The sequence below is a fragment of the Rhizoctonia solani genome, chromosome 1 (genome assembly GCF_016906535.1).
Source record: "Rhizoctonia solani chromosome 1, complete sequence".
NCBI classification, from domain to species: Eukaryota; Fungi; Basidiomycota; class Agaricomycetes; order Cantharellales; family Ceratobasidiaceae; genus Rhizoctonia; species Rhizoctonia solani.
Genome location: NC_057370.1, coordinates 52,231 through 66,718, shown reverse-complemented (window position 1 = coordinate 66,718; position 14,488 = coordinate 52,231). Strand labels below are relative to the sequence as shown.

Below are 14,488 nucleotides of genomic sequence, written 5' to 3'. Positions count from 1 at the left end.
TTGCGGTGCTCATGCTAAGTATTCCCGACATGTGCTGATGGGAACAATATTTCCGCAACAAAGTTGAGAAATTGGGATTGGAGTGGGCGCCTTTGCTATGCAAGAAGCAGAACGCATTTTGCCCTTCTAAGCCTATCTCAGACTGGCAGGCGTCCTTTTCGTGGTGGTGATGGTACCAGTGGAGGGGTACAGATCAGCTCTAGAGCCAAACCAGAACAATTCAGGTGCATGCACTTTTGTGGACAAACCATAGGTGTGAACTCAGTTGTGGGGCAAATTGTGGTATTTTTCACACGGACACACTCTCCAAAGGCTTGGTTTGATTATCTTGGATCTACATTCAGGTCATCCAGGAAATGAATATTTTCAAGCAAAGGTTCGGGACCCAGTGCAGCCAGGCATAAAGACTCAGGAACGTACTGGCTCACACCCCATCCTATTGCTTGTTGTAGCATCGGTTTCATCAGTCTCACTGCAACTTCAACTTTCTGTCTTACACTCCAATGGCTAACAACGTGAATTTGCAGAATATCCAGGGTGATATATTGTAAGGACTTCGAGATATCTCTGGTACATGATGTTCATCACCGTTGTCAGCCCGGGTTTTCCCAAAAAAAAAACAGGAATTCATCTTTTTCAACATCAAAGATGCTGGTTCGTTTCTGCGGTATTGTGTGGTGTGCGCGCGCTCACCATGTATTAGTTCAATTCAAAGCGGCGCTCCCAAAGCTGAAGGTAGACACGAGCCACAACGTCCTTGGTATCCGTCGCCAAATTGAAACGGCCAAAGCACGGGATGCTCATGCAATTGTGTCCGTAGCCCTTGTGAACATCTCGTTCTCGAGGAGTGGGCTTACGGCACTGGGTATTTTTGAGCATCCAGGAGGCCCCGACGATCCCTTTGAGAAAGGCCAGTTAGCTGATGCGGCAAACCTTGGGGATGTTGGCACAAGGATGCCTGACGATTCCTTCGACCCAAGCTGGGAGTTGGCTTTCAAATCTCCCCTCGATGGTGTATTGAATGTGGCAGGCGACTCATTGCAAAGGGTCAAGTCGAAGATCGCCGAGATCGAAGCAATTTTCGGCCGCTCCATTGAAGTGATAAACCAGCTCAAAGGAACAGTACGCCCCCGAGAAAACAAGGTACGCTATGCCAAGGCGTGGCTCTTTCAGGTGCTAACACCCTGGCCGTAGGGGCATGAGCACTTTGGCTGGTATGTGCTTTCCAGAGCTCCGATTCACCGTGCACCAACGCTTTTGTGGCAGGTCTGATGGTATCTCCAACCCAACATTGAGAAATGTCGGAGGAATTCCGGCTCCACTGCCTGGACAACTCGTTGTTTCACCAGGTAAGCCCGCATTCACAACTGTACTCTGCTAACTGGGTCACTGAGGCGTCATCATATGCGGACGCCTGGCCGATCCGGTTGCTGATCGTCCTGAATGGGCTACTGATGGTAGTTTCCTTGCTTTTCGAAAGCTTCAGCAGCTGGTACCAGAGTTCCGAGATTTCTTGCTCAAAAACCCATTACAAGAAACGTATCCAGATCGTAGGAAGGGTAGTGAGCTACTCGGAGCAAAGCTTTTCGGTCGATGGCCGAGCGGTGCGTCTCATATCACGAGCTAGAACTGCCCCGTTGATAGTCACTCTTGCCACTCGTCACAGGTGCCCCCATCCAGCTAAGTCCCTTGGACGATGATCCGGCGCTAGGAGCCGACCCTCAGAGGAACAACCTGTTCAACTATCCAAATGACCACGGCGATGCTGGTCAGAACGGGTGTCCTTACTCTGCTCACATACGCAAAACTCAGCCTCGCGGTGACCTTGCACCTAGCGCAACCGAACAATCGGGCGTTTTTCGAACCAGTATTGCTTATGGGCCGGGTACGTACTTCTCATCACATCTTAGCACTAGTAGATCCACCGAATTGTTGCAGAGCTCAGTGAAGACGAGAAGAACGGCAATACAACTGAGTTCTCTAGAGGCCTTGCGTTCCTGTGTTATCAAAGCTCCCTGAACCATGGATTCCGCTTCATTCAAACCTGTAAGTCTTTGCGATGTTATCTGCTCTATATGCTCAATATCTGGATTAGCATGGGCCAACAACATTGATTTTATCAATGGCCGAGGCATTAGGCCTGGATATGATGCTATCATTGGGCAGAATAGCGGAAGAGCGCGCGAAACGTTGGGAACTACGGAAGGATACAGCAAAAGTCTTCCAATGGACTTCGTGGTCTCCTGTGGCGGAGAGTACTTCTTTTCGCCTTCGATTGAGGCGTTGAGGAACCGGTTTATACAGTAGACAGCGAGTGTGTTACATGCAACCGGCCGAAGAATATATACACGCTATGAAGGTTGTTTACCGGATGTGCGTTGGCTCGTAACCAATCGTGTGGCAAGGCTCGGTGTTGTTGAGAAACGTGCAACCGACCCCCAATGTAGGGGCCTTTCGGAGTACTCGAATTCTCTCCATGATGCCGTGCGCAAGCGGCCGTTCTCGCCGTCTGGGCGGTCCTATGTCAGAAAAAACTCCCTTGTTCATTGAATTTGGACGACACCGGCTTCAAGCCTGTGTACAAGAATGGTGACATTACAAAGTTCAGAATATAAGATGTGTTAGTAGATTGAATAATCATATCGTCTCAATGTACATGATCCGATTCCAGTGAATCCATGTTTGGCGAAGTCTCACGGGTTCTACGCACGCGAGAAACCCAGCATCAACGAAGCGGGCAGCGCTTTGCTGCCCGTATGCGTCGTCTCGCAGTTCGGTCCGCTGACCGTAGCTTTACAGGACCACGACGCCGACGCCTCGGCGCCGACAGGGTCCCTTGTCCCATCTTTTCATGTAACTAAACACGATACTCCTAAAGGATGCCCAGTTTATGCACGTTATTCTTCAGTGGTTGGGACCTCGTAATTGGGTAAATGAAAGTACTTCACTCACGCATGCTTTCCGCCGAAGGTATGACTCACCTTTTAGCGCATATAAAAGGTGTCTCGATCGCTATCCTTTTGCCCCATGGGTATCCCCTTTTTCGCGCGCTAGGCGAGTGAGCTCCCCGGGCAACGGCTGCGCCGTCGCTTAGCCTATTCGACTCATTCTCGAGCTGTATGCTGATCACACATGCGCTCTTTATTTCGCGTGCTACCCTCCACTCTCTCCCTGTTTTTTGGGCCCCTTTTTCTTCGCTCCACTGTTTTGCTCTTCGGGCTCCGTTTTCCTTTTCCGTTTGCCGGTGTGCAGCTCTGTAATTAATCTTGTGTTTATTTGTCTCCTTTTGGTTCGCCCCCTTCGTTTGCCTCGCTATTTTTTCTTTTGCTGTTTTTCTTTCCTCTCTCTTTCTCTCTGTCTTTTGAGTTCGTTTTCTTCTCTCCTCTTGCTCTTTCTTGGCTCTTTCTCCGTGTTTTCTTTTCCTCATCTGCGCTTCTCTGCCTTTTGTCTCTGCTCGGGTTGGGACCCACCCACCCTCGCGCTTTGCTTATAGACTACGCCAGACATGCGCGGCTTCGCCTTACACCGCGTGACCCCTAAAAATCATGGTCGTACTCCCGAGCATGGGTTGAGAACCCATTGCCATCTGCCACCAAGTATGCGTAGGGCGATATCTTTCCTCTTAGGACGGACCAAGTCGATTACCCTAGACTCGAGGTTATAGAGTTGTGTCGCGCGCATGTAGCTTGCTCCCCCGGAAAATAAAACTCGCACGAGTTGCCCAGTAAGCGAATCAAATACATACAGCTATCACTCTCCGCAGATTAGAACACTTGGTTCTTGCGCTGGTCCAGCTATCGCACTTGCACAGCGTTCGATATCCCTCTATGAGTAATTAATTGACTCTGCTCCGAGATCAGGTGAGGGCACACCTACCAAGGGACACTGTGATTTCACTGCGTCAGGGGTGTACTAAGCTTGCGACCACATGCTTGCTCCGCGTAAGTTATTGATTAAGTTAGCACCCAAAGGAGGTGTGGTAGGAGCATGACTTGACCTCAATTCGTCTGTGATCCAATCTCACGCATAGTAAGGGCAACTCAAAGTGAGTCAAACCCGCGATTTTTGAGTTGGTAGAGAGTCAATTTACAGTATCCAGTGCTACTGCGGCGTAGTTCTTGTGCCATACAAAGCATTGCGTTGGAGCAGTAACTCGCATTACCGGCGCACCACCATAGTTGCCGTTGAATGATGAATATGTGGTTGTAGCCGACACACGCATAGTGCTTTGGTTGCTTGTCATACCAGAACCATGAGTTACATTGATGTATGATTGGCAATTGCCAAGAGTAGACAATACACCCCACTCACATAGCGCAGCCCAAGGGATTACCCAGTCAAGGTTGCAAAGCAGATTCAGGAATGTAGGGTTAGTATACGTCAGACCATGAATCTACAATTGTTTGGAATCATTTGAGTACAAGCAAGAAGCAAGTATGGTGGCTTATGGCAGTTGGGTAATGAGGGTATGGTGGTTGAGGTGAGGATCAATGACATCATCTACACAAAGTATGTAGCCCAAGGCCAGTCCAAGGTCCAACACCCCAACTGGACCACAATATCCAGGCTACCTGAAGTGCAGGCTGCCATCCCTAAACAGCTCACAGACTTTATCACCCACATTTTGGGGGGATTCCATTTAGTTTTGTAGCTTGAATCACATGAACAAGAATGCTAAATGCTCTGTATATGCTATTTGTACCCCAGAAAGGAATATATTAATTCTTCCAAATTGGGATGTTGCTGGGCTGTTGTCATAAACAGAGGAAAATAGAACTAGCTGGAATTGAACTAGCTTGACCACTAAGCCATAGAGCCCTATTATTCCTCTGCTGAAAACCCGTGATTACCCCTGCAACCCCCCAATTTGGGCTTAGGCCAGCATGCAACCACTTGTACTGGTCTGTTTGACCATGTTTACAACAAAGTTGTTGATGACTAGTTACACACCAGTTAAATGAATGAGAATTATGTGACTGCAAATTGCTCTTCCATCAATCTCTCTATTTAAGCAAGTACCCTGGACATTTTGGTCCTCTCTCAAATGTTCTTGTCTTAGACTTGGTCTGGGATGGCATGGGGGTTGGTGCCTATGGCTGCTGAGTACAAACAATAAGTTGCCTAAGGCAACAAGGAGACTATCTAGAGCCACAAAACCCTAACTACAACAGGCAAGCCACTTAAGGTGGCAACAAGTTATCTAAGTACAGCAGTGAAGCTGCATAAGGCAGTGTGAGCAGTGTATCTAAGTAACTAAGTGGGTACCTGGACTGTAAGGCCCTGTGTACAATGTTTGGGATGCAAGAGGGGGTAATTGACCTGGGGATTACCATGGTCAATTGCCCTCCTTATATATTACAGAGGGCAGCTATTTACAAATGTACAATATGCAAAACAGTATCAAATAAGAACCCTGCTTTTGCTGCAGCCTTACTCATGCATACATGTCACCTATGATGTCATCAAGGTGGAGGTGGCTACATTGGCTGAATAAGCATGGAGGGAGATGTGGCAAGGTACCTAGGTTATGATATAAGCACCAAGGTCATGTGATCAAAAATGTAGTTTGTTTGTCTTTCAAATTTGAGAAAATGGGAATAAACTCCCTGGTATCAGGTGTGTCTACAACAGTTCTATATGTATGCTAATCACCAACTCTTCCCATGGTCCTTTTTTGCATCCAGTGTATTTTTGGGTGGTCCATCTGCCTGCCCATCAACCTGCTGTTGACCTGCTGTCAACCCATTGTTGACCTGCTGTCCTCCTGCTGTCTGCCCATCAACTCCCTCCAAGGTATACAAACCCCCTGTCCTAGGTATTGTGTAAGACACCAAGGGGTTTGGCACTTGCAGCTGGGTGAGTACAAGGTCAACCACATAAGGCAGTGGAGAGCTATTGTACAGTGTCTAACTACCTAACTACAATGGTCAAGGCCTTAAGGGCATTGACAAACTATCTAAGTACAGCAGAGAGACTGCCTAAGGCAGTGTAGATGGTGTGGACTAAGTGGCTAACCCAGGCTATAAGGCCCTGTGTACAAAGCAAGATACAACAAGAGATCATTGACCTGGGGTTCACCATGATCAATTGCTCTCCTTGTGTATTCTTGAGAACTACTAATTACAAATATCCTATATGTAATACCATAACCAATAAGAAGCCCCCACCATCAGCAGCCTTACTCATTCATACATGTCACCTGCAATGTCAAAGGTGGAGGTGGCTACATAGCTGACTAAGCAATGGAGGGGACATGGCAAGGCACTTAGGGTACAGCATAAGTGTCAAAGTTATGTGATCAAACAAGTTGTCTGTTTGTTTTTGTTTAAATTTGAGAAAATCTGAATAAGGTCTGCAGTATTGTGTGTCTACAACACCCCCTGTTCTCAGACATGTTTGAGTCCCCTCCCATTCACCCCCTCCCCTGCAACCATTCCTGCTTGGCTACTCCACACCACCCAATAAATTAGTTAGAACATGTAAGTAGCTCTAACACTATCATACTCACTATTGAGCTGATAATCCATGTACCACAACTGCTTTAATCAATTTGCAGCACATTTATTTCAACCAATATTGCATGCATCTGGTTTCACAAAGACCATATGTTGCATTACTATGGTAAGTAGTTAATCAACTCAAACTATCCACCACTCAGCCAAATGCCACAAAGACCAGTAGGTTCAATTGCATGGGACCAAATTCTCCCAAACCCCTGCACCCACCCAGGAATCACAAACCTACCAACACACCAACTCTGTCCTCAAACAAATCTTCAGGTTTGACCAATCACTCCCTAAGTTACTTCTACAATTGTTTTTGTTTTTTGTTCTGATACATCCTTAGCAGGCAGTTCAAAACTATCCAGCTGGCAAACTAGCCAAGGCAAAAAAAAAAGTGAGGATTAAGGTAAGTGCTGAGAATAAACTGCCCCAACACTACTAGCCTTTGATTGGCTATTGGCTTGAGGTGGTTTGGATGTGAAGGTATTGTTTTTCCCTGCGTATACATCATTGAACCAGACAACGCACATCCCAGGTTGGCTCTAGCAGCAGATTGTCTGCACTTGGTGGTTGGATTTGTGTATCAATCAATTAGGCACTGTGATTATGATATCAAGTGATTTAATCTCACAATTATTACTATTTTATGACAGACTGCACCCCAGACGTTGGACCAACACTGTACAAGGTTATAATGCTGAAAATCAGTGCACGTGTTTGAGTGAGAATTGAGCTGAAGTCAAGATCAATACATACTGATTTTAGGTATTGATTCTTCCATAGTCTGATTCATGTTGAGAGAGGCATACTAACATTGTAATTTTCAGACCACATCCTACTGAAAAAAGGAATCTTTTACTGATGTACTGATTTTCAGGATCTTATCACACCACAGTGCAAAGGGGTTGGATATAAGAGGTTGGATGTTGCACCTATGAAAGCACTGAGAGCGGGGTCCGAATTATTACGAGGGTCGGATGTTGCCAGTAATCCGGGCCGGGAGGCTCGGGTTTGCTTTATAGGGAGTTCGTACCCCGCGAGTCGGAGCGCTGAGGTCGGACTATCCGTACCTTTGGGGTATACGGTGCTACAAAACACAGGTTAAATTTCATACGCATGACAGCGTCCGACATTGAACTGTCGGCGACAATCCTAACCGACGGTTCGTGTTCGACGTATCAGACTAGGCCAGCCACGCCCCGATTTCGTGATGTGGTCATGGTGGCCATCGTCACGTACACGTGCCAACGCAAGGGGTCATTTTCCCGCGCCCTATCCAGCTGCCAGTGTTCGTCACTCCCAGCACTGATACTTGCCTGAAATATGCTTATAATAAGGACGTAGATTGCGACTGTTATTATGTGTACTAGTGTGTTATATCACACCATCCCGACGAGTGTAACGCGGGAGACAATGCAAACAAAAGTTGGTGATGCAAGGACGCGTAAATCACTGTAAATCTGCTTGGAGCCCATCATATCAGTGACTCTTTGAGTCACTCAGTTATCATGTCAGCTCTATAGATCATACTCTTCGCAACTTATGAGCTTAGTATTGCTTTTCAGCGGTTTTATCTACACTCGTAAGCTCTAGATCATATAGTTCAACGCAGTCCATGTCCCTTTTCCTTTAATCTCCTGGCTATATGGGGGACCTCTCTCAATGGTGCCCTGAAACTGGATGCCGTCGGACATCACAATCTGAAAGCTCCCTCCTCCTATTTTGCCCTCGAAGGTACAGGAACCGGCCTGGACCCAGCTCAAGTTGTCAGGGATTTCCATGGTGAGATTGGGATTATTGCTTCCGCCGATACTGTTGAACGGTATGACAGGACATCGCGCGTCCAGCTTGAAGCCCGATGGTGCAGTCTCAGGACTATTCTCATCCACCATCGTGACATGGAGAACAAATGCGCTAACGATATTATTAATGTCCCGGGTCACAGCATATGCCGAGTTATTGTAAACCCTCATCTGGTATAGGTTAGCTGGTGCGTTCAGTATAGGTTGACTCGATGGGCTCACGGTATTCTTCTACTGTAAACTACCTCAAAGTCAGTGTCTACGCGACAAGACCAATGATAGGACCCTATACTAGCCTTCAGCACTTCTGAGCAACGTATAATACTAGTTATGGGACTGAAATTGAATAAGACCATGGGTGTACTTGGATCTTATATCTCGGCTGCTCGCGCTCCACAACAGTTTGGAAAGAGCCCGCCTCCAACTATTGCACCACGCGACCGGTGCGCCCCGTGTGAAGAGTGCCCTACGGGGCCCCCAGAAGCCCAGGAGCACTCTGGAATGCTCTGATTTCGGGAATCTCCTCGCTAGGATCTGATGGATCCGGATCGCTCGGCGAGAGTTTAGGAGCACTCCGCGAGCCGTTCAGAGTGTCATACCAAACGCTCCGGAATGCTCGACAACAATAGCGAGTCCCGGAGCACTCCTGAAATTTCCGCGGCCCCGCAGAGTGGTAGGACATCTTAGGCAGTATGCCCAATTGTGGACATCCGGGAAACGTGTTCTGGCGCGTTGTGCCCATCAAGCACATTGAGCTCCATGAGGCATAAGATGCGGATACCCTTGCCATCAGGGCCTACGAGTGTTGATGAGTGCTTCGCCAGAACGGGAGTATTCCTTTCGTGCGGTCTCGTGTTTTCGCTCGTTCGGCCGTATGTGTCCCAGTCAGCCTTGTCGCCGAGTAACTGGTCCAGTTGTAATATGTTGCGTGTGAACTTGACCCATGCATCAACTTGATCCCGCTTGAGTGGCATGATAAAGCTCACTTCAGCGTATTGTATCAATCGGAGATAAGCTACAAGACTGCCAGTTACCAGGTATGGTGCACTCCTCGCTAGGCTTGTAACCAGCCGTGTACGTGACTCAGGCGCCGATAGTAAGGTAAAAAGATCCTTGGAACTCGGGCATTACTAAGACGGGCCACAGACTCTAGCTAACAAAGAAAGGAAAGCCAACGCAACTACCTGCACGGTGATCCCCAACCGATGGGCTGAAGCCGAATCAAGAGGCTACTATGCCCCAGCTGACGCCTACCCCCCAACGCCCGCTCCAATACCCCACTTTCTGAGAACACCAATGCCAATCTAGGTGCGCATTATACGATCCATGACAGGCCACGGACCCATAGGCATATATTTATGCCCACCGAAGAGTCCTCGTGCTCGTGTGGAGAAACCCTTTAACCTTGCCAACACATTTTCTTGGACTACACGGAATACGCTAACCCAATAGGAGCTCGGAAGCAAAACACCGGGCGTGGGAACTCCCAGATAACGAGATAATGGGTGACTACCCGTAAGCGTGAGAGCGATTTAGAAGTTCTAGATCGCTCGATCATCGGTCCGTCGGATACGGACCGATTCCGTGCCGACGGGCGAGCGGACCCCAGGCGCAGACCTCCCCCGTAAAGCCGAAAGGCACGCATCCACGCAACCGATTCTAGAATTTAAAACACACTACCGCGATCAATTTAGTCAATTTGTAATATAGCTGAACATAATTGACCATGCATATAGTCGTCAGGATCAATATACAGTTGGGTTTTAGTACTTATAAACCACACGGGGAACTCAGATACCACCCCTGAAAGCTATGAATATCATTGAAGATCATCCCAACCTCATGTATTCCATTATACTAGATGACAAAGACACTCAACCGGCTTGTCTCAGAAAAGCCATACGCATCAGCGCGGCCTTAGCAGCTCTATATTACCTTGGTACCACAATTTGTAATAGGATCAGAAAGCCTAGCCGTTGTTATCTTACACGCCCAAACCTGCAACCAGAGCCCCGTCTAGCCTCTTCCTGGCAGGCGCTCTATCACAGCCAAGACAATTGCGGCTACATCACTACCATGGGTGTTGATGTTTCTACCTTTGATTATATACTTGATTCAGGATTTTGTGCTTCTTGGAACTCCTGTGCTATCCCCTGTGGCAACGTTAATCCTACAGGTTTGGTGCAACTTGGCCGGCGTTCCCTCGATGCCAAGGGTGCGCTTGGTTTATTGCTGCATTTCCTTAGTGGCACAATGAACGAAACATCTCTACAGCAGATGTTTGCTCTAGTCCCCTCTGTACTGTCTTGCTATATTCAATTTGCCCTTGGAATCCTAGCGACTGTGCTCAAGCTTGTTTGCAAAGCTTGCATTACCTGGCCCTTGGCGGTTGAAATGCAACAATATTCTGCCCTAATTCACGCACAACACCCAACAATTCAAGGCGCGTTTGGGTTTATTGACGGCCTCAGCCTCCCTGTTGGCACAAGTGCCAACCCCAAGATCAAACAAGCAACATACAACGGCTGGCTCCATGACCACAGGATAACCAACGTTATCATGTTTGCTCCCAATGGTATGTTTTATCATCTCACCGTCTTCACGCAAACTAATATGCGCCTGTCTGCTATGTTTAGGGTGTATTCTCAGCGCCCAAGTCAACACGCCTGGGAGTTGGCATGACTTGCGCACTGCCGGCCACATATACACACAGCTAAAGGACAAGACCCTGACCAGCTTTTTCCTCATTGCCAACACTGCATTCCCTTGAACTAGCGCTGACTTGGCTGGGAAAATCAAGACGCCTTTGAAGGAGCAAGCCGCACTGGGAGAAGATCCCGTTCAAGATGCAGCGCAGCTTGCATGCTTGAACGCAATAACATTGGCCCGTCAGCCAGCTGAATGGGGGATGCGCGCACTTCAAGGGGCCTATGGTAGGTTACAGATGCCCCTGGACATCAACAATCCCACCGGTTGCCGTGTTCTGCTTGACACATGTTTTTGCTTGCACAACTTACGCACCCGGCGTATAGGGATCAACCAGATCCGCACCGTTTATATGCGGGAATGGGGAAGCAAGAACAATTGGTTCCTGCACGACTTGCACTCAATGGTTTTCTCTGATATTAGAGATAACAATTGTGTATGTTGGTTCCACTTACGCCTTGCCCCCGCCCTGGCTGGCGGTTAAGTATTTTCTTTACTATGTTTTGTCTTGTATGTAGAGTACACAATTGTATTTGTATTCACAAGCATACATACATGAATAAAGTGACACGGGGATACATTTAGTTATGCTACAACTGGAAGCTTGCCTTTTTTGGCAACACTCAAGTTGGAGCCCAAGGCAGCACTTGCCGCAAATCCCTGGGGCTTGTAGAGGGCAGGATTGAATTCAATATTGTTGCCGGAGTCTTTGGTTGGGATAGGGGCAACAACAGGAGTGGCAGCAGGAACAACGGTGGGAGCAGGGACGGGAACCGCAGCGGAGCGGCGGCGCAAATGGTGGGAAGACCAGCAGCAGGAACGGCGGCAGGAATGGCATTGCAAACGGTGACGGGAACAGCGGCATGAGCAGTAGCAACGGCGGTGGGAGCGGCAGCAGCAAGAACGGCGGCAGGAGAAGCCACGGCGGGAAGATGAGACTGTAGGAACTCAAGAAGAGCAAGGCCAAGGCCCGGTCCATTTGCCTGGTTGGCAGCAGGCACCTGAATACCAAACATGGTCATGGCTACAACCACGGTATCTAACTGGCGCTCTAGCTGGTGACATTGTTCCTGAGACGCGGCAAGGTCCCTCTCAAGTTGCTCTTTGGATACGTTGCAACCAAAGAGCTTGACTTTGGCAACTCCGGCGTCTTTGGCGTTGTTATATTGAGCCGCGTTCTTGAGGGTGTTGGTCAGGTCTTTGACCAAGGTTTGTGCGTTTCTGTGCCGTTTACCTGTATTTGCTTTGACCTTGGTAGGCTGTGGCGCTTTAGCAGTGTAGTAGGTATTGCCGGGCTTGGCCTTCACGCCTGGGTGGGGTTTATGCTTGGCGGGCGTTGTCTGAGGGGAGGCGTTGTTGTTGGTCAATGAAAGAATAAGGATCTCTGGCTCCTGGTGCTTAGGAGCCAGTTTTGACGGAGTGGGTTTAGGCCAACGGAAAGGAGCAGGCGCGGGCCCAGAGACAGGGACAGAGGTTGCCTCAATTTTGATACAAGGCTTCTTCAGCGGCGGCTTGTCAAGAGCTTCATTGGCGCCCAATTCCAACCATTCATTGTTGTCTATATTGCCAATCTCTTCCTGGGCAATGTGCAAATCTTTGATGCCAAGGATGGCATTGTGAATCTTCAAGCCTTTGCCATTGCCGGTAGGTTTCTTCTTCTTTACCATCTAAGCGCATGTAGATTAGCCTTTGTTATCATTTAATACAAGCTACTTACTCGACCATATTTGTTCTTGATAAGTTCCCATTTGCGCTGGCGTTTCTTGTCTACGCGGCAATTGTAGTATCTTGCAACCTTCCTCCAGCTGGTCTTGCTGCGCGGAAGGTACTTCTGCATGCCTTCAACAATCAACCACTCTTTGGCCTTTGAGTAGCCAGCGGAGCCCGCAGCACAACCCTTGCGACCTTTAGCTGGCTTGCGACTGGGTTTGCTAACATTTGGTCCCTTGCCAGAGCCCTTGTCCTTGCCTTTGCCTTCACTGTCAGACTTGTCATCTCCGCCAGCACCTTCTCCTCTGCCCTCTGCACCAGATCTGTCCGTATCAACCAGGACTTTGGCACCATCCTCCTTGGCAAAACAAACGGCTTGTGGCAATCAGGTGAGCATAGGACGGCACAATGAAAGTTAAGACACATACCTTGTTGAGTCAAAGCTGATGCCAGTTCAGTTGCTTCTGGTAGGGTATCATTGGTCCCAGCTGTGCTACGCGTAGCCCGGGGGACTTTCTTGCAACGTTGGGTTGCTAGCTCTGTCTTCTCCACCTGGGAGAAGTGAGCTTTCAATCTTGGAGGCATATAGGTAAACAATGAGTGGACAGTTGTAAGTATTCAGCACAAGGCAATCTCTTGAACTCCTCTCTTACTGCGCTTATATACCCTTTAAAGCAGCTACCTGGAAAACTGTTTGGCAACTTTTCCGGTGCAACTGGAGCCTGACTCTTGAGTTGACACATTAAGACAGGAGGGCCCACATTGGGTAAGATAAATTTGCTTTTACATTTACTTTAATTCATTACTTATATTGCTCTTGGGCCATTCCCCACGGTCTCATGTTACTACCTTCCATTCCTGCGCAATTGCGGTGATTGCACGGGACTATTGGTGGAAGGGATTGTGCAACTCATATTTACTTTTTTCCAGCTTGATCAGGCACGCGTTGGTGTCGGCGGCCTTTGGAAGAGGCCCAGCAAGCTCTGGGCAGCCCCCAGAGCATGTATGCGTGCATTGAGTCTCATTTATCACACTCACACATTTGCACGTAGGTATAAGATGTGGACCCTGAGCCATTTAGAACACATTATGAAGTCTAGAAAGGGGGGTACCCCCCTCTCTAGATTTCAATGACAATCCTCATGATTTAGAATTTAGACTTGCAGGCCAAAGTCACTTCCGGCGGATGCAACGTAATTGGATTTGTTACAAGGGTCTCTATTTACATCCAAAGAATCTAGACTGCTCTGACTTCTAAATTTTGTTCTAGATTGCCGATTTTGCCTTACAGGTAGTCACCCAATGAGAGTCCAGATCTTGTTATTGGTCACCACTTAACACCAGGGAAGTGTAACAGAATGGCGGTTATTCTAACATGCAAGAGCCCAACTTAGACAATTGTTGCTCTCTCTCTCTCTCAAACCTTACCACCGTGAATCTAGTTCTATTGGGGGTCCAGCCCAACCAACACAAGTACCTCTTGGTATCAAGACTATCACTAGCAAAACAAAGATTTGTTCTGGGGTGCTCCGCATTTGGGGGGTAGATCTGGATCCACGACTCTGGAGGCATTCCAAGTGCTCCAGAGCGCAAAGGAGAATCCAAACGCCTCTGAAGCACATGCTCTGATGTATGTTTTGAGATAACAAAGCAATAACCCACGCTCTGGAGCGGAAACCTATGACTCTTATCAATGGACTACCTAAGGGCTCCAATCAAAGGTGCCCCCAAGGTCACCCTGAGGTATCCAATCCAGCAGGTTTTCTT

General features: G+C 48.2%; 4 protein-coding genes across 4 annotated transcripts; 2 read left to right on the top strand and 2 right to left on the bottom strand.

Moving 5' to 3' along the window:
* Window positions 1–503: 503 nt before the first annotated feature.
* RhiXN_03531 (Dyp-type peroxidase family) lies at window positions 504–2,307 on the top strand (the record flags this gene model as incomplete). The annotated part of the gene is made up of 9 exons (XM_043323348.1): window positions 504–537; window positions 598–654; window positions 704–1,143; window positions 1,195–1,214; window positions 1,267–1,349; window positions 1,395–1,604; window positions 1,667–1,885; window positions 1,939–2,046; window positions 2,096–2,307. 9 exons carry the CDS (start codon window positions 504–506, stop codon window positions 2,305–2,307), a joined length of 1,383 nt encoding a protein of 460 aa, XP_043175767.1.
* Window positions 2,308–8,092: 5,785 nt separating this feature from the next.
* Window positions 8,093–9,279, bottom strand: RhiXN_03530 (uncharacterized protein; the record flags this gene model as incomplete). Its single annotated transcript, XM_043323347.1, has 2 exons — window positions 8,093–8,476; window positions 9,025–9,279. The coding sequence occupies 2 exons, from the start codon at window positions 9,277–9,279 to the stop codon at window positions 8,093–8,095; spliced, it is 639 nt and encodes a 212-aa protein (XP_043175766.1).
* A 1,279-nt stretch (window positions 9,280–10,558) lies between these two features.
* Window positions 10,559–11,075, top strand: RhiXN_03529 (DDE superfamily endonuclease; the record flags this gene model as incomplete). Its single annotated transcript, XM_043323346.1, has 2 exons — window positions 10,559–10,880; window positions 10,942–11,075. The coding sequence occupies 2 exons, from the start codon at window positions 10,559–10,561 to the stop codon at window positions 11,073–11,075; spliced, it is 456 nt and encodes a 151-aa protein (XP_043175765.1).
* Window positions 11,076–11,634: 559 nt separating this feature from the next.
* On the bottom strand, window positions 11,635–13,306 carry RhiXN_03528 (uncharacterized protein; the record flags this gene model as incomplete). The annotated part of the gene is made up of 3 exons (XM_043323345.1): window positions 11,635–12,678; window positions 12,729–13,096; window positions 13,150–13,306. 3 exons carry the CDS (start codon window positions 13,304–13,306, stop codon window positions 11,635–11,637), a joined length of 1,569 nt encoding a protein of 522 aa, XP_043175764.1.
* Window positions 13,307–14,488: the final 1,182 nt, after the last annotated feature.